We start from the raw sequence: 20,190 nt of genomic DNA on the forward strand, positions 1-20,190 counted from the left end.
ACTAGGCTTCAGGATAGATAATAAGGTATTTGAGATAGATATGTACATGAAGGCAGGGTAAAGTGACTAGGCTTCAGGATAGATAATAAGGTATTTGAGATAGATATGTACATGAAGGCAGGGTAAAGTGACTAGGCTTCAGGATAGATAATAAGGTATTTGAGATAGATATGTACATGAAGGCAGGGTAAAGTGACTAGGCTTCAGAATAGATAATAAGGTATTTGAGGTAGATATGTACATGAAGGCAGGGTAAAGTGACTAGGCTTCAGGATAGATAATACAAGTCAAATAAAGAACAGAGTAGCAGCAGCAAATGATTTAAAAGTGTGTGCGAGCATGTTGTGTGTATGTGTTTGTGTTGTCGCTGTATGTGTGAATGTGTGTGGGTTTTGTGTCAATGTACCTCTTACCTAGAAACAGAGCTCTGCCATTAGTCAAACTAACATGTGGCCAGGGACTCCCACCTGTCTGCCCCATTCAGTCTGAGGAGGGTGGTGAGAGGAGAGCGAAGAAGGAGGTCTGCGTGTGTGTGTGCGCGCGGGTGTATGCCTCCAGTTGAAAGCAGTTGCGCCTGATGAGGATAGACGTGTCTTAATGCTCTGATCCCTTGTCATAGATCTTTATGATGGGTGTCAGGTGGCCGTCTATTTGGCCATTGTTCAGGACATTCATTTAATTTACAACAGAAGATGTTTTACATTTTTTCTTCCTGATGCTAAATAATACACTCGTCATCATCTCCTGCTTGTGTGTGTGTGTGTGTGTGTGTGTGTGTGTGTGTGTGTGTGTTGGTCCTTCAGTAACAAAACCCCTGTGCAGTTCCACATTCCAGCAGCACACAGTTAATTAAAAGAGAGCTGGTGAACGAGCAGCATTGTGTTTGACTCAGAGGAGGACAAGAAGAGCAACACTTGGCTCCAGTTGTCATGGGTGATTATTTCACATGTAACCTGGGGGAAGTTTTCTGAAAATATGGGGAACAATGAAAACTAGACTTGTGTCTGAAGCCAATATGGAGAACTGGAGTTAGAAGTTGAAAGAGGAACATAACACAGGGAGACACCAGACAGACATGTCCTGTGCCCCTCCAGGAGAGGGAGAGTTCCTGTGGTGGATGGTTTTCTTCAAGCTGAGAACAGTTCATTGTTAATGACAACATATAGCCAATAATGTAATAGAATAGACTAGTCTTAAATTAAAAGATATCAGCAGACTCTTTTACAGAATACTCCTTTAAAATCAAATCTGAATATATTTTATTGCACTGTTGCATGGCTGTCCTCAAATCAAACTATACTCTGATTTAGACTCCTCCTGTCTCCATCTACCTCTTTCTCATTCTCTTTGTGTCTGTCTCCATCTCTCAGCACACCCCCTCTAACTTTCTTTCCACCACCCCCCCCCATCTCTCTCTCGCTCTCCATCCTCTCATTCTTTAGAATCAGTATCCAATTAAGAGATGAGGGGTGCTGTGCGTCTCTCACCAGAGCTATCCTATTGATCTGATGAGACGCACGGCACCGCTCATCTCTTAATTGGATACTGATTCTAAAGAAGGAGGAGACGGAGGGACAATCTTCATGTTTGCCAGTGAAGATATTAAAATCATTCATTTCAATGTTAGATGGGCCCATGTGTGGCTGTAAAGTAATTAAGCAGGATAAATGCCTGGAGTCGCAGGGCGGGAGGTGTGTGTGTGTGTGTGTGTGTGTGTGTGTGTGTGTGTGTGTGTGTGTGTGTGTGTGTGTGTGTGTGTGTCAATATAGTCTGGGAATGGACAGCTAGACAACAGAGCTTCAGCATCCAAGAATTCTGCTCCCCTGATAAGAATGAGAGACAAAGAAAGAGGGAGAGAAATAAAGGAGGGAATATTCTGTCATTAATTCACGTAAATGAGGAGAGTGACAAAATGGTGGCCGTCAACGGAGTAAATAAAGGAGAGTGGAAGCGGGAGCGTTCGGCTACTCTAAGTGGCCATAACATGCTGCTGGGTCCATAACATAACATGCTGCTGGGTCCTTAACATGCTGCTGGGTCCATAACATAACATGCTGCTGGGTCCATAACATGCTGCTGGGTCCATAACATAACATGCTGCTGGGTCCATAACATAACATGCTGCTGGGTCCATAATATAACATGCTGCTGGGTCCATAACATAACATGCTGCTGGGTCCATAACATGCTGCTGGGTCCATAACATAACATGCTGCTGGGTCCATAACATAACATGCTGCTGGGTCCATAACATAACATGCTGCTGGGTCCATAACAGGCTGCTGGGTCCATAACATGCTGCTGGGTCCATAACATAACATGCTGCTGGGTCCATAACATAACATGCTGCTGGGTCCATAATATAACATGCTGCTGGGTCCATAACATAACATGCTGCTGGGTCCATAACATGCTGCTGGGTCCATAACATAACATGCTGCTGGGTCCATAACATGCTGCTGGGTCCATAACATAACATGCTGCTGGGTCCATAACATGCTGCTGGGTCCATAACATAACATGCTGCTGGGTCCATAACATAACATGCTGCTGGATCAGTCTGTCACTTTTACCCCGTGTCCCAAATTCTACCTCAGTCAGCTTGTCATCTCCCAATGTCACGGAGTTCAAGAAGGAGGTATTACAGTAGCTAGCAGAAACTCCCTTCTTTTGGGACATCCTCTGTCTTGTCAAGATCACTGATACCGCAGTACAACCCCTTCTTAAATCAACCTACTACCAATTCAAAATGTACAACAGTCAGAAGTGTTTGAAACATTGATCTAATCAAGTGTTGGTTCTGTGTGGTCCTCAGAGGACCAAAATAGCACTTTGTTAACTGTTTTCGGGTTATCCTATGGGTTATCCTACGGGTTATCGAGTGTATCCACTTGTGTGGCTAGAATTGTATTTTTAGATGGTGAAATGAAATCGGACTATTCACCTTGCGCTTGCGTGGGATTGGCTCGTCGAAGAGCAGGCTGCTGCCATCCTGTTCGTCGATGGCGTCGTCGGGGGGCGGGCCGTTGACGCTGGACATGCGGAAGGGCTTGAAGCTGTCTGCAGATAGCGGTGGGGAGGGGGTGGACGGGTTGGACTGGTCACTAGGGCCACTCCAGCTCCAATAGCCACTACTGCTGTAACTGGAGGGGGTGAAGCCCCCACCACTCTCCTTCCACGAGCCATTCAGACCCTCTGGGGGGAAAGAAAGAAAGAAAGAAAGAAAGAAAGAAAGAAAGAAAGAAAGAAAGAAAGAAAGAAAGAAAGAAAGAAAGAAAGAAAGAAAGAAAGAAAGAAAGAAAGAAAGAAAGAAAGAAAGAAAGAAAGAAAGAAAGAAAGAAAGAAAGAAAGAAAGAAAGAAAGAAAGAAAGAAAGAAAGAAAGAAAGAAAGAAAGAAAGAAAGAAAGAAAGAAAGAAAGAAAGAAAGAAAGAAAGAAAGAAAGAAAGAAAGAAAGAAAGAAAGAAAGAAAGAAAGAAAGAGAGAGAGAGAGAGAGAGAGAGAGACCAGAGAACACACTAAACATTATGGAAGGCTAACCAGAGAACACACTAAACATTATGGAAGGCTAACCAGAGAACACACTAAACATTATGGAAGGCTAACCAGAGAACACACTAAACATTATGGAAGGCTAACCAGAGAACACACTAAACATGATAACAGACGTATTAGGGAGGTGAACTCGATGGGGGGGTCAAAGCTAAGACAACAGATCATCCGGTGTGAATGTGTTATTGGAAGTGTGTATGGATTGTGAGGTTCTGACATGGAGAGGGATGGAGTTCCAGAGTTCAGGGGCTGCACTGCTAAAAGCCCCATCTCCCATGGAGCAGAAGCTGGTGGGATGGATGGTGTGGAGGCCAGCGTCGAAAGAGTGCAATTTTGAGTGGCACAACAAACAAGACCTCATTTACAGTTGCTTCACTCCAGGGACTTAGTTGAGACGTCTTGCGATTGATATAATGTACATTACAGCAGATGAAGAGAAACTCTCCTTTAGATATCACCGTGACAAACCACTCAGCACTTCTAATTCAATCTGAAGGTGGAGACGGAGCAGAGAGATCAAAGACAGCATTCATCTTTACCTGGTGGGAGAGCTGCACTCAGGAGATACATACAGTATGCATCTCTACAGCTGCACTAGTCTCACCATGTCCTCATCATGACGTGACCTCAGCAAGGGGATATGTATATGAAACAGTAAATGGTTCACCCAAAAACAACTTCCTTTGTCAGTTCGTTCAGAGCACGCAAAACGACACGTACAGACGCTAGCTATCATGATCACCTCCGCAAATGTTTGTTTGATCAAATGTTTGATTGTTGCCGTCTTGGGACAAAACTCAGTGGTTAAAGAGAATCTTAAGTCAGTTAAGAACAAATTCTTATTTACAATGACGGCCTAGGAACAGTGGGTTAACTGACTTGTTCACGGGCAAAACGACAGATTTTTACCTTGTCAGCTCAGGGATTCGATCTAGCAACCTTTCGGTTACTGGCCCAACGCTCGAACCACTAGGCTACCCTGCCACCTTAATGGGATCACCAGTATAAAAAGAGGATACAATAATAAATGATATAAAACCAGGTTTGGTCGACTCACCGCTGACTTTAACTGGGGGGCTCCTGACCAGTGGACTGCTGGACAGGCTGGTCAGAACCATGGCAGCTGTCACCTTGTCCATGTCCACTTCCTCCTCTGACTTCCTGTTAAAACAACAAACAGAGAATATTACTGTGCATGAAAAGACAACAACAATAACAAACAGATAATGTGGCTGTATCCGAAATGACATCATATACAGCTCTGACCCAAAGCACGTAGCCTACATTGGTAATATGGCACAGCAATATAGTGCCATTTCAGATTCACTGGGCATGCCTCAAAACCATTCGTCAACTCCCCCTGTGAGACCGTGATATATTGGTTAGCTCATTAATATGATCCGGCAGCCTCTTTGTTCTACTTTGATGTGACCAGCGCCGTGTCTCTGACAAATAACAGAGATGCTGAATGTAAACATCGCCATGCGTCTCTTAATTGGCGTGAATTCACCAACGCAATGGATTCATCTCTTAATCCACCCCGCTGTACTCCCGACACACACACACGCACACACACAAATTACTATTCTAGAGAGCAGGGAGGTTGATAGAGAAGAATTACCTAAATCATTGTTCTGATGAAATTAATATGATGTCATTCATGGATTACATATAAATCACTGATTAACTTTACCCAGAACCCCCCCCCACCCCCCCACATTTTCTGGTCACCTTGGTGTGTGTGTGTGTGTGTGTGTGTGTACGTAGATAATGCCACCAAGCAGTCTGCCTGCCCTGCTAAACTGGCAGGGGGGGGGGGATATCACAGGGTTTATAACAGCCTGTACTCCACCCCACTGCCCCTCATTAGCAGACACAGGGTTAGGTCTACCCCTGGGGTTTGGTTGGGGGGCAGGGGGTAAATGGGAGAGATGGCCATCAGCCAGAGAGAAGCAGTCTGTCTACAGTCTGATGACATCTGTTGAACTTACACTGTTCCACCAGACAGACAGATGTGCTAACAACTTTCTTGTGGTTGACTGACTGTCCAAACTCTAGAAGACAAATGGCTTAGTAGCGTTGGCGGGGTGGTGGGAGAAAGGCAATCTGAGTGAAAAGGAGAGAGAGAGAGAAACCAATACCTACCCTCCTTCCCACTCACCAGACATCTGTGCCTTTGTCTTTAATGGTTCCATTGAGGAACCACTCGACAGCCAGCACCCTCCTTGCCCTGTTCCCTGTCCCAGCCCGGGATGTTTCCAGTTTCTGGAACACCACTAGGTGTTTCTGGAACACCACTAGGTGTTTCTGGAACACCATTAGGTGTTTCTATAACACCACCAGGTGTTTCTGGAACACCACCAGGTGTTTCTATAACACCACCAGGTGTTTCTGGAACACCACCAGGTGTTTCTATAACACCACCAGGTGTTTCTATAACACCACCAGGTGTTTCTATAACACCACCAGGTGTTTCTGGAACACCACCAGGTGTTTCTGGAACACCACCAGGTGTTTCACCTTGGGTGTAAGAATAATAATCCATTGTGTTACAGACGATTTAGCGCAACATGTTTCCTTGGCGATTGTCCTGTTTGATGGAATTGTTTCAGGCTCTTTCATTCTTTAGCAACAGGTTATTAGCAGGTGATAAAAGACTATCGAGAACCACAGGAATCCCAAACAGACAGAAATAAAAGATGAAGTTTGATGGGACATAACTAGCTCCGTACTGTACAGTGGACACACTAGCCATCTCCTCAGATGTACCGCATCAGAAAACAACATGTCTTACATTAACACGAGTCTCTTCCTGCATGTCTAAAATGAGTTTGGCTAAGACCATTTGAACACTGACTCACGACGCGTACTGTAATAGTTCTGCGAACTCATGAACATTTGCTTGTATAACTAATGACAAGTTATCTTCTAAAACACAGACCACGTACTGTTGTTGTAGTTCAGCTAACTTAACTAACCAATGACAATTAAACGAGAGGTTTTGATTCAGAACAAACAACCGTTTCTCTCTTTAGATAAGACGTGACGTGGGGAGTTTGACATGGAACATAAGTACAGACATTCCAGGTATAATGTGTCACACACACACACACACACACACTCATTCATTCATATCTGGAAACTTTATTCTCCGTGTCATCGAAAACCATTACTCAAAAATAATGAAGCCAATTGAACTATCTGCCGGGAATTCCCCCCAAACTCTGCCTAGTGAGAGCCCTCCTTCCTATTGCTACACACAACCTCCCTCTCACCTCTGAAAATGAACTCTGTTTTGCTCTCTCTCCTACCACTCAACTCTGTTTTGAGCTGGGTGTAAAACAGGGAGAGGAGAGCAGGGGGCCACAGAGGAGGGGTATTTGGGGCTCCAGCGGAGGGTTAGAGGGGGCTCCCCAGTCTCTTTGATGTGGGCGTAGAGCGGGGCAGCTCATCTTTAATTACAGTCGCTGTCCTATGACGCTCATTTCCTCTTGAATAATTGACTATAAATCAGACACCTCCTGCGAAAAGCTAAACACCTTCCAATCTCTCTCCCCCTCTTATCTACTCGGATGATACTTCTATCGTCTGTCCACACACGCACACATACAGCACAGATCTATGAATGACATGGGGCAATGACATGAAGGACATTAAGACTAACCTCCCACCACACACGGAAGAGATGCATTCCAGACAAAGGCCATGCCTTCATCTCACAGGGGTTGTGGATAATAAGAGAGCGAGAGCATTCTGTTTTTTCATTACATTTTCTGTGTGACTTCCACATCAGATCTTTCCTCCTTTCATTTGAGTTAGTGTGTTTAGCAGGTGTGTTTTTGCGTGTCACTGTCTGCGTGTGCGTGTGTACATGCGTGTTTGTGCATTATAGTCTGATGCACTGTTACAGCCTTATTTAAAATGTATTTTAAAAAAAAATCTCAATCTGCACACAATACCCCATTACGTCAAGGCGAAAACAGGTTTTTAGAAATGTTTGCAAATGTAATAAAACAGAAATACCTTATTTACAGTATTCAGACCCTTTGCTATGAGACTGGAAATTCAGCTCAGGTGCATCCTGTTTCCATTGATCATCCTTGAGATGTTCCTACAAATTGATTTGAGTCCACCTGTGGTAAATTCAATTGATTAGACATGATTTGGAAAGGCACACACCTGTCTATATAAAAGGTCCCACAGTTGGAAGTGTAAAAACCAAGCAATGTCAGAGCAAAAACCAAGCAATGACGTCAAAGGAATTGTACATAGAGCTCAGAGAAAGGATTGTGTTGAAGCACAGATTTGGGGAAAGGTACCAAAAAATTTTCAAGATCACACTGGCCTCCATCATTCTTAAATAGAAGAAGTTTGGAACCACCAAGACTCTTCCTAGAGCTGGTCGCCTGGCCAAACTGAGCAATTGGGGGAGAAGGGCCTTTGTCAGGGAGATGACCAAGAACCCAATTGTCACTCTGACAGACCTCCCAGAGTTCATTCCTCTGTGGAGATGGGAGAACCTTCCAGAAAGACTCTGCAGCACTACACCAATTTATAGGGCCCTATGATATCTGCGATGCGGAAAACGCAGACGGGATCGCAGAATTTGGTAATAAAAATGGAATCAACTGGAAAACGTGGAATATTGCAGAATTTTCCATATTTTTGCTGAATTTTTTTAAATTATTGTAGTAACCTAAATGATTTCATAATTGTAAAATTACAGACGAGTAGGCCTAGAGAATTAATTCCATTTTCCGGGGGGTCAGTCGTGCGTGGGACTCTTACGTCACCTCACAACTTGGCTGTCACTTTGAGAATCACGTTCGAAGAGGCCAAGTCGTCGAAGAGGCCGTCTGAGATGCCCAAGTCGTCAAAAAAACAAAAAAAGTTGACCCTAACCCCTAAATTCAGAGCAGAGCAATACCCAAAGAACCATTGAGTAAGGCGATAAGCTCAACGAACCATCGAGTCAGGCGATAAGCTCAACGAACCATCGAGTCAGGCGATAAGCTCAACAAACCATCGAGTCAGGCGATAAGCTCAACGAACCATCGAGTCAGGCGATAAGCTCAACGAACCATCGAGTCAGGCGATAAGCTCAAAGAACCATCGAGTCAGGCGATAAGCTGTTTTGAAAATTATGTCAATATACTATTGATTGGACCCGTAAAAATAAGTGTGTGATGACCACTTAAAGTCTAAAGTCCATGTGAAGAACAAGGAAAAGCACCGTGTTAGCCAGAACATGCCTCTTCAAACGACCATTACTAGTGCATCAGCAGATTCAAGACGAGAATTTATTCAGGATTTTGTGGCTGTGTGTGCCGAGTCTGATATCCCCTTTGAAAAGCTAAGAAAGCCAAGGCCGTTTCTAGTGAAGCATTGCAAACAGGGAGGAGCGTTGCCCGAAAATGAGAGCAGTCTCTGTCAAACTCACCTGCCCAGTGTGTTTGACCAACATATGACTGCCCTTCTACAGAGGATCCGTGGGAAGAAGTTTGCGGTGGTTGTTGACAAGACAACAGATCCAGGGGATTTCAGCGTTCTAAACATGGTCGGTCATTGGTGAGTTAACTTAACAGCGTATTAACATAGCCTACATTTACATTCTGCAATTTGAATTGTCCGCATGCAAATTGTGATATTCCAAATGACGAGCTATCGTGGTGAAATATAGCGATGCATAATGTCAGCAGCTGTCTGCCTCTTCAATTAGGTAACTATCGCTGTATCTATATTGTGTTTACACTTGAAATTTAAATAACACTTATTTTGGTTATCTTTCATTGCAGGTGTTGAAAACCAGTACTTCCTGGTGGATGTCATTTTCATAGACAAATGCAACTCCTCAACGTTTTCCCAAGCTATACTAGCCTCCCTCCACAGCAACGATCTGAACCTGAACGATGCCTGGGCAGTGGTCACCGACAATGCCTCCTTACTGCCTGAAGGCATACAAGGAGGTTCTGAAATGAGTGATGCCCAACAGTGTCCATGTAACCGGTCTCTGCCATGTCAATCTGGTGTGTGAGACCTGACAGCACTACAAATACTTCTCTGAAGTTGCATCACTTGTGACATGGATGAGAGGTCTTCTTCAAAAAGCCTGCCAGAAAGAGAAGATGGGTGAGCTTCCTCATTATGAAGGAGTTTGTGCAGGACAAGGCTCCTCCTGAAGCAGTGAGCTCTAGATGGAATAGCTGGTTTGAGGCAGTGCCATGCAGAGCATGTTCATCTGTACAGAGTGTTTTTGTTGGCAGAAAAGTCATTATCCCAGGCAGTCACATACCTCCTCATCCAGCTGGAAACAGAAGAGAAGGTGCAGGCCCTCACTGTTAAAATCACCATCTAAGAGGGCTGCTCCAAATGGATGACAGCTCTGTCAATCCTAGAAGGAACACACTGTCCCACAGCAGTGTCTGCATACAATGTCATGTAGGATCTGGGCTCTTACCTGGTGAATGGAATGGCAAAAACATGTGGGTATGGTGCCAAGACAGATGAGCTATTGAGAAGGATGGGGATTGGAGAGAGGAGGGAAGTGCTTGACCATCTCCATGATGCATTCCACTTGGCCTTCACAAAGTTCTCAAAGCACTGGGACACACATCCAGCCAGAGAGATCTACAGGCTGGCTAGGGAGTTCGATCCGAGGCAGACTCCAGCATGGGAAAGCAGATTGAAGCATACACACAACTGAAACCCATGGCAAGCCCATCAACAGAGCTGAGTGAAGAATGGATTGCCTATCACCACTGTGTGTCCAGGGAGCCCTCACCTGCTTTGGAGCTTTCTGATTACTGGAGGGGCCTGAGTGTGAGATTCCCAAGAGTTGCAGAAGTGGCAGTGCCCTACATCTACTTCCCAGTCAGCTCAGTCGACTGTGAGAGGAGTTTGAGCAAAAATAAGACTCTGCTCACAGACAAGCGAGAGACACTCACCGAGCTCAACACAAAGAGGCTGACAATCATGTACTTCAATAGAGATGTCTGTCATAGATGGAAAACTTACAATGGACAAACATAGGAGCTCATAAGGTAGTTCCAAAGGTTTTGCCTATTGCTGCATTGTTGCCTAGATTCTAGCATTAATCTTTTTTCTCCATTTATAATGAAACACTTATGTGAAGCACTTTATTTTACAAAAAACATTGAATGCAAAATTTAGTTGTTTTTTAGATAAGTATAACAATAGGTTTTGCCTATTGCTTGTTGCATTGTTCCCTTTATTCTTGCATTACTTTTTAATAATGAAACACTTAGTAGAACTCCGTATTGAAGCACTTGCCATGATAAAAAATAGTGCAATATTGTGTTGCATCATTACAAATGTACTCCTTGTATACTCTTATCTTATTAAATTGTTGATGTTTTATTCATTCACATTATTAGACACGCTTTCTGATGATGAAATTTGAATTCAGAATTAAGAAAAAAAACTGAATGAGGAAAAAAATCAAATGGATTTCATAGGGCCCTAAATTTATGGTAGAGTGGCCAGACGGAGGCCACTCTTCAGTGAAAAGGCACATAACAGCCCGCTTGGAGTTTGCCAAAAGGCACCTAAAGGACTCTCAGACAATGAGAAACAAGATTCTGATGGTAGCATCATGCTGGGAGAAGGTTTTTCAGCAGCAGAGAGACTGGGAGCTGCAGAATGCCCAGGACCTCAGACTGGGGCAAAGGTTCACCTTCCAACAGGACAACAACCCTAAGCACACAGCCAAGACAACGCAAGAGTGGCTTCGGGACAATCTCTGAATGTACTTGAGTGGCTCAGTCAGAGCCAGGACTTGAACCCGAACATCTCTGGAGAGACCTGAAAATAGCTGTGCAGCAACGCTCCCAATCCAACCTGACAGAGCTTAAGAGGATCAGCAGAGAAGAATTGGAGAAACTCCTAAAATACAGGCGTGCCAAGCTTGTAGCGTCATACCAAAGAAGACTTGAGGCTGTAATCACTGCCAAAGGTGCTTCAACAAAGTACAGAGTAAAGGGCCTGAATACTTCTGTAAATGTCATTTCAGTTTTACATTTTAATACATACAACAACAAAAAACCCTTTTTTTGCTTTGTCATTATGGGGTGTTGTGTGTAGATTGATTAGGGGGGGATTATTGGATCCATTTTAGAATAAGGCTGTAGCGTAACAAAATGTGGAAAAAGTCTGAATACATGCCATTTAGGTTGACAATAATTCCATTGCACAATGTCTGATACATCACGTCTTACTTTTTCCTGCATCAGTATAAAGGATTATGACTCTGCCATTCATTCATATTAGACTGGTTTCCCAACTAGCAATAAGGAATCGGCCCAGAAGTGGCCCGATGCAAATTTAAATAAATGTATACAAAATGACCCGATTTAGTCATTTTAAATATTACTATTATACATTTAATGCATACAAATTATACCCATCCACCCCAAAAAAATGTCCGTTGGAGGAAACAGCGTACACCTGGTGACTGTGTCGGTGTGCATGCGTCTGACCCGCTGGCATGGGTATCAAAGTAGAATCTGTAGCAACACAGTTTGTACTGCGATGCAGTGTCTTAGACTGCTGCACCACTCAGGCGGCTCCATCCAGTTTTTAATGCTTATCAATTGCCTTGCACAAAGTATCAAAATACTAAAATACCAAATTATGATGATCCAAACTTCTTTGAAATTATATATAAGATTTGATCAACTCTACAAGCAACACTAGACTATATTATTATGGTGGGAGATTTTAAAACGGTTTTAAATACATCTATGGACCGTAAAGGAGGAGCATCCCGTGCATCCCGCAAAGACGGAGGTGTTGCTAATATTTACGATAGCAAATTTCAATTTACAGAAAAAAAATGCAGTTTTCGTCTTTTGAGCTTCTAGTCATGAAATCTATGCAAGCTACTCAAATCACTTTTTATAGCTACTGTTTACAGGCCTCCTGGGCCATATACAGCGTTCCTCACTGAGTTCCCTGAATTCCTATCGGACATTGTAGTCATAGCAGATAATATTCTAATTTTTGGTGACTTTAATATTCACGTGGTAAAGTCCACAGACCCACTCCAAAAGGCTTTCAGAGCCATCATCGACTCAGTGGGTTTTGTCCAACGTGTCTCTGGACCTACTCACTGTCACAGTCATACTCTGGACCTAGTTTTGTCCCATGGAATAAATGTTGTGGATCTTAATGTTTTTCCTCATAATCCTGGACTAATCGGACCACCATTTTATTACGTTTGCAATCGCAACAAATAATCTCCTCAGACCCCAACCAAGGAGCATCAAAAGTTGTGCAATAAATTCTTAGACAACACAAATATTCCTTGATGCCCTTCCAGACTCCCTCTGCCTATCCAAGGACGTCAGAGGACAAAAATCAGTTAACCACCTAACTGAGGAACTCAATTTAACCTTGCGCAATACCCTAGAAGCAGTTGCACACCTAAAAACATTTCTCATAAGAAACTAGCTCCCTGGTATACAGAAAATACCCGAGCTCTGAAGCAAGCTTCCAGAAAATTGGAACGGAAATGGCGCCACACCAAACTGGAAGTCTTCCGACTAGCTTAGAAAGACAGCACCGTGCAGTATTGAAGAGCCCTCACTGCTGCTCCATCATCCTATTTTTCCAACTTAATTGAGGAAAATAAAAGAGAGACACTCAAGTGTTTTATACTTTGTACTATATCTCTTGACACAATGATGGAAATAATCATGGCCTCTAAACCTTCAAGCTGCATACTGGACCCTATTCCAACTAAACTACTGAAAGAGCTGCTTCCTGTGCTTGGCCCTCCTATGCTGAACATAATAAACGTCTCTCTATCCACCGGATGTGTACCAAACTCACTAAAGGTTGCTGTAATAAAGCCTCTCCTGAAAAAGCCAAACCTTGACCCAGAAAATATAAAACAACTAATCGGCCTATATCGAATCTCCCATTCCTCTCAAAACTTTTAGAAAAAGCTGTTGCGCAGCAACTCACTGCCTTCCTGAAGACAAACAATGTATACGAAATGCTTCAGTCTGGTTTTAGACCCCATCATAGCACTGAGACGGCACTTGTGAAGGTGGTAAATTACCTTTTAATGGCATCAGATCGAGGCTCTGCATCTGTCCTCATGCTCCTAGACCTTAGTGCTGCTTTTGATACCATCGATCACCACATTCTTTTGGAGAGATTGGAAACCCAAATTGGTCTACACGGACATGATCTGGCCTGGTTTAGAGCTTATCTGTCAGAAAGATATCAGTTTGTCTCTGTAGATGGTTTGTCCTCTGACAAATCAACTGTAAATGTTGATGTTCCTCAAGGTTCCATTTTAGTACCACTATTGTTTTCACTATATATTTAACCTCTTTGGGATGTCATTCGAAAACAATGTTAACTTTCACTGCTATGCGGCTGACACACAGCTGTACATTTCAATGAAACATGGTAAAGCACCAAAATGGCCCTCGCTAGAAGCCTGTGTATCAGACATAAGGAAGTGGATGGCTGCAAACTTTTACTTTTAAACTCGGACAAAACAGAGATGCTTGTTCTAGGTCCCAAGAAACAAAGAGATCTTCTGTTGAATCTGACATTTAATCTTGATGGTTGTACAGTCGTCTCATTTAATGTTTTATTTAATTTTACCTTTATTTTACTAGGCAAGTCAGTTAATAACAAATTCTTATTTTCAATGACGGCCTAGGAACAGTGGGTTAACTGCCTGTTCAGGGGCAGAACGACAGATTTGTACCTTGTCAACTCGGGGGTTTGAACTTGCAACCTTCCGGTTACTAGTCCAACGCTCTAACCACTAGTCTACCCTGCCGTCTCAAATAAAACTGTGAAGGACCTCAGCGTTACTCTGGACCCTGATCTCTCTTTTGACGAACATATCAAGACTGTTTCAAGGACAGCTTTTTTCCATCTACGTAACATTGCATAAATCAGAAACTTTCTGTCCAAAAATTAATCCATGCTTTTGTTACTTCTAGATTAGACTACTGCAATGCTCTACTTTCCGGCTACGCAGATAAAGCACTAAATTAACATCAGTTAGTGCTAAACACGGCTGCTTAGAATCCTGACTAGAACCAAATAATTTGATCATATTACTCCAGTGCTAACCTCTCTACACTGGCTTCCTGTTAAGGCAAGGGCTAACCTACAAAGCATTACATGGGCTTGCGCCTACCTATCTTTCTGATTTGGTTCTGCCGTACATACCTACACGTACGCTACGGTCACAAGACACAGGCCTCCTAATTGTCCCTAGAATTTCTAAGCAAACAGCTGGAGGCAGGGCTTTCTCCTATAGAGCTCCATTGTTATGGAATGGTCTGCCTACCCATGTGAGAGACGCAGACTCGGTCTCAACCTTTAAGTCTTTACTGAAGACTCATCTCTTCAGTGGGTCATATGATTGAGTGTAGTCTGGCCCAGGAGTGTGAAGGTGAACGGAAAGGCACTGGAGCAACGAACCGCCCTTGCTGTCTCTGCCTGGCCAGTTCCCCTCTCTCCACTGGGATTCTCTGCCTCTAACCCTATTACAGGGGCTGAGTCACTGGCTTACTGGTGCTCTTTCATGCCGTCCCTAGGAGGGGTGCGTCACTTGAGTGGGTTGAGTCACTGACGTGATCTTCCTGTCTGGGTTGGCGCTCCCCCTTGGGTTGTGCCGTGGCGGAGATCTTTGTGGGTTATACTCAGCCTTTTCTCAGGATGGTAAGTTGGTGGTTGAAGATATCCCTCTAGTGGTGTGGGGGCTGTGCTTTGGCAAAGTGGGTGGGATTATATCCTTCCTGTTTGGCCCTGTCCGGGGGTATCATCGGATGGGGCCACAGTGTTTCCTGACCCCTCCTGTCTCAGCCTCCAGTATTTATGCTGCAGTAGTTTATGTGTCGGGGGGCTAGGGTCAGTTTGTTATATCTGGAGTACTTCTCCTGTCTTATCCGGTGTCCTGTGTGAATTTAAGTATGCTCTCTCTGGCATGATGACTCCTTGCTGTCCCCAGTCCACCTGGCCATGCTGCTGCTCCAGTTTCAACTGTTCTGCCTGCGGCTATGGAACCCTGACCTGTTCACCGGACGTGCTACCTGTCCCAGACCTGCTCTCTCTAGAGACAGCAGGAGCGGTAGAGATACTTCTAATGATCGGCTATGAAAAGCCAACTGACATTTACTCCTGAGGTGCTGACTTACTGCACCCTCGACAACTACTGTGATTATTATTATTTGACCATGCTGATCATTTATGAACAGTTATAATCTCCACCCGGCACAGCCAGAAGAGGACTGGACACCCCTTATAGCCTGGTTCCTCTCTAGGTTTTGGCCTTTCTAGGGAGTTTTTCCTAGCCACCGTGCTTCTACACCTGCATTGCTTGCTGTTTGGGGTTTTAGGCTGGGTTTCCGTACAGCACTTTGAGATATCAGCTGATGTAAGAAGGGCTATATAAATACATTTGATTTGATTTAAAGGAAATCACACTAGAAACTCTCACCCTCAGGCACTTAAGGAAACCATGAATGCCATGGATACATTGGAATTAGTGGATATATGGAGGCGTAAATACCATGACCTAGTGAGATATACATGACAGAAGCTTAATCAAGCTAGTAGTCTTGATTGCTTTCTTATGTCATTCTCTCTGGCACCAAAAGTAAAACATAAAAAAAAAAAGTGTTGATAGGTGACAGAATGCGGTCAGACCATCACATAATTGGCATATATCATAAATAAAATAAAAAATAAAATGACAACCAACTAATTGCAGCATTACCATAAAATGGAAGAGACAAGTGGAAGGGGGAAAAAGTAAGGGAAAGTAAGATAGCAATACACCTGCATTGCTTGCTGTTTGGGGTTTTAGGCTGGGTTTCTGTACAGCACTTTGAGATATCAGCTGATGTACGAAGGGCTATATAAATACATTTGATTTGATTTGATTTGATTTGATTCAATACTGGGTGATTTGAAAAGTCATAGTCAATCGATCAATAATATAATTATTATTTTAGCAATTTGTTTTATTTCATTTACAATCTGTATAAACTATGAGAATAGAACAGTTCAGAACTTTTGTGAAGCATTACAGCACAGTTGAAAAATATATGGCAAATAGAAAATGGATGGTGTTAAGAGATGGATGGGATGAATGGAGCTGAAGGACTAATAACAACTAAATGACCAATGTAAAACACACGGGGTCTGTAACATGTATACAGGTTCACAACTTCTGTGAAATAGCACAGTTACTAATAGAACTGGATGGACATCAGAAATAGAGGAAGGCCAGAATTAAAAACAAAAACTATTGTAAAATAGATTGTGTCTGTAAAATGTCTATAGTATGTATAAAGGAGGGGTGGTAGAGTGGGTGGAGGGGTGGTAGAGTTTGCGGGTAATAATACAATTGATAAAAAAAATAACTAAATACAACTTAAACAGGACTCAATTTTTTAAATTTAAATAAATGTTAAATTGTTTTGTTTTTTATCACAGAAACAATGAGAAAATATGGAAAAATAAATACATAATGAAATGTTAATTACATAAAGCAGCCTGTGTAATCATCTGCCAGAGAGTAGCCACAATCGGCCCAATCGGCCCGATACATTTGGGCCAGATAACTCTCACCGGAATCGGCCTGAGCTCATTACTGCATTTAGAGACAGTACCCTACCAGTAAAACAGAAACACACATAGTTGAGTTTCTTTACATGTACCTAATGTTTGCCTTTGCCTTTCATAGTTCTCTATGAAATGATTGCAGGCTGAAATGATTCATGAAATGGTTATGAACACATTATCGTCAGTGTATTTCCTTCTCCGCGAGAAGAGACCAAGAGATTGGAAATTCGGTTTCCCCTCTGTGCAAACGCACAAATGACTGTTTTACTAGGGGGCGAGAGCTGTGCGTGTGTGCTGAGATACCCACAGGCCATTACAGAACACTTAGAGTGCTGGGATAGCCTATCCCACCTCTGTCAGGGCCGGGTAAGGAAAGATTAATGCACTCATTACCTTCCAACTTATATTACAGTCAACCGGGCCTCCTCTCCCCAGCCAACCGGGACTCCCCAGCCAAGCAGCCAACCAGGCCTCCCGTCCCCAGCCAAGCAGCCAATCACTGCCTCCATCTCAGCTCTCTGTTGACATGTGGAGGAGCATTCTGACTGAACACAAGCCTGGTCTTTGTTCTTGGTCCTCCTCTCTCCAACCCCACTCCATGTCTCTGCAGGCAGGTCTGAGAGGCTCCTAGGCGTGCGGTGTGGCTGTGTGCGTGGAGCGGCGTTGGTCGACTGCGTGGGCTGCTCTCCGCACAGGCAGCACACAGGCGCTCAGCTTCACACACACACACACACACAGTACGGGGTCTCACGAGCCGGAGGGTTACTGACGGTCAGCCTGGGAGAAGTTTGAGGCAGCCCTGACCATCCCACACAGTGGCTGGCAGCCGACCAAATCCTCCCTCCCTCCCTCCTCTATCTCTAACACATAAACACAGAGAACGGAGTCACACACACACACAACTTAAGAACACGCTCTCAGGCACGCACACACACGTAAACATGACCTTTTCAGTTCTCTATTTGGACCACTGAGCAGCAAAACACACACACACACGTTGTCCACACACACGTTGTCCACACACACACACACACGTTGTCCACACACACACACACACACACACACACACACACACACACACACACACACACACACACACACACACACACACACACACAGAAACTTAAGCTGTCAGTGATAATACTGGATCTCCTTGTTGACTCACTAATCATACTGCACATGGCAGGAGGCATCCCAACATAGTGCACTACATAGTGAATAAGGTTCCATTTGGGACCCTGTCATAGAGCAGACCAAACACAGACACCTCCACCGTGACTACTCTGTTCACATCTATATAGGACGTGACTATATGCCTCTCTCTCTGACTTAGATGTTTCCCTCTATTTGTGTGTTTCTTCATGTGTATTTTCTTCTCTCTTACTCACTCTTTCTAGAGATGTATACAGTAGTTGCCAACATACAAATGGGGAGATTTCTATTTTCCCAGGCAACAGAAACCATTGAAAAAAAGTCAGCCCACCAGACTTTCAGCTGCTGCGGCCCAACTAGGTGGTGGTGCGATTACACACACTCAGGAAGAGAGACTTAACACTTCCCCTGCCTGATCACACTAGGAAGAAAGAGAGATGAGGTGGAAACTGAGCAGCACTTCCTAACCTCCAGCCAAATGTATGAACATAGAGACACGTATTTCCCTCAGATTACACAGATAGACAAATCATTTGAAAACAAACCCAATTTTTAACAACTTCCATATCTATTGGGTGAAAAACCACAGTAAGCAACCACAGCAGCAAGATGTGACCTGTTGCTACAAGAAAAGTTATTGTAGAACTTCTGTGACTTCTGAGTGTAATGTTTACTGTTAATGTTTTTATTGTTTATTTCACTTTTGTTAATTAACTACTTCACTTGCTTTGGCAATGAAAATATGTTTCCCATGCCAATAAAACCCTTACATTGAAGTAAAGGGGAGAGAGAGGAGGAGAGAGAGAGAGAGAGAGAGAGAGAGAGAGAGAGAGAGAGAGAGAGAGAGAGGTAGAGGTAGAGGTTAGAGAGAGGAGTAGAGAGAGGTAGAGGGTCCGAGAGAGGAGGAAGAGGGGTCGAGAGAGAGAGAGAGGAAGAGGGGTCGAGAGAGAGAGAAGAGGGGTCGAGAGGTAGAGAGAGAGAGGAAGAGGGGTCGAGAGGTAGAGAAGTAGAGAGAGAGAGAGAGATGTAGAGAGAGAGAGGGTTCGAGAGAGAGAGAGGGGTCGAGAGAGAGAGAGAACAGTAGAGCGAGGTAGAGGGTCAGGAGAGAGAGAGAAGTAGAGAAAGAGGTAAAGGGGTCGAGAGAGAGGGGGAGAGAGAGAGAGAGAGAGAGAGAGAGAGAGAGAGAGAGAGAGAGCGAGGGGTCGAGAGAGGAGGGTTCGAGAGAGAGGTTCGAGAGAGAGGGGTCGAGAAGAGAGGGGTCGAGAGAGAGAGTCGAGAGAGAGGGGTCGAGAGAGAGACGGGGATGAGAGAGAGAGAGAGAGAGAGAGAGAGAACCAGGGGTCGAGAGAGAGAGAGAAACAGGGGTCGAGAGAGAGAGGGGTCGAGAGAGAGGTCGAGAGAGACAGGGGTCGAGAGAGAGGTCGAGACAGGGGGGCGAGAGAGAGAAGTAGAGAATGAGGTAAAGGGGTCGAGAGAGAGGGGTTGAGAGAGAGAGAGAGAGAGCGAGAGAGGTAGAGAGAGAGAGGGGTCGAGAGAGAGGTCGATGAGAGAGGGGTCTGAGAGAGAGGAGGTCCGAACGACAAGAGAGAGAGAGAGAGAGAGGGGTCGAGAGAGAGAGAGGTCGAGAGAGAGAGAGAGGGTCGAGAGAGAGAGAGGGGTCGAGACAGAGGGGACGAGACAGAGGGGTCGAGACAGAGGGGACGAGACAGAGGGGTCGAGACAGAGAGAGAGGCAGGGGTCGAGACAGAGAGAGAGGGGTCGAGACAGAGAGAGAGAGGGGGCGAGAGAGAGAGAGAGAGAGAGAGAGAGAGAGAGAGAGAGAGAGAGAGAGAGAGAGAGAGAGAGAGAGGGGTCGAGACAGAGAGAGA

General features: G+C 44.2%; 1 protein-coding gene across 1 annotated transcript in view; it reads right to left on the reverse strand.

Moving 5' to 3' along the window:
* Window positions 1-20,190, reverse strand: part of LOC109907286 (zinc finger protein 704) — a 95,021-nt gene that overhangs the window by 13,525 nt on the left and 61,306 nt on the right. The window contains exons 3-4 of the mRNA XM_031793167.1: window positions 4,608-4,711; window positions 2,945-3,195 (exon numbers count right to left, since the gene is read on the reverse strand). Of these exons, the coding sequence (XP_031649027.1) occupies window positions 2,945-3,195; window positions 4,608-4,711 (355 nt within the window). The remainder of the gene's footprint in view (window positions 1-2,944; window positions 3,196-4,607; window positions 4,712-20,190) is intronic.

Source organism: Oncorhynchus kisutch, linkage group LG17, assembly GCF_002021735.2.
Source record: "Oncorhynchus kisutch isolate 150728-3 linkage group LG17, Okis_V2, whole genome shotgun sequence".
NCBI lineage: Eukaryota > Metazoa > Chordata > Actinopteri > Salmoniformes > Salmonidae > Oncorhynchus > Oncorhynchus kisutch.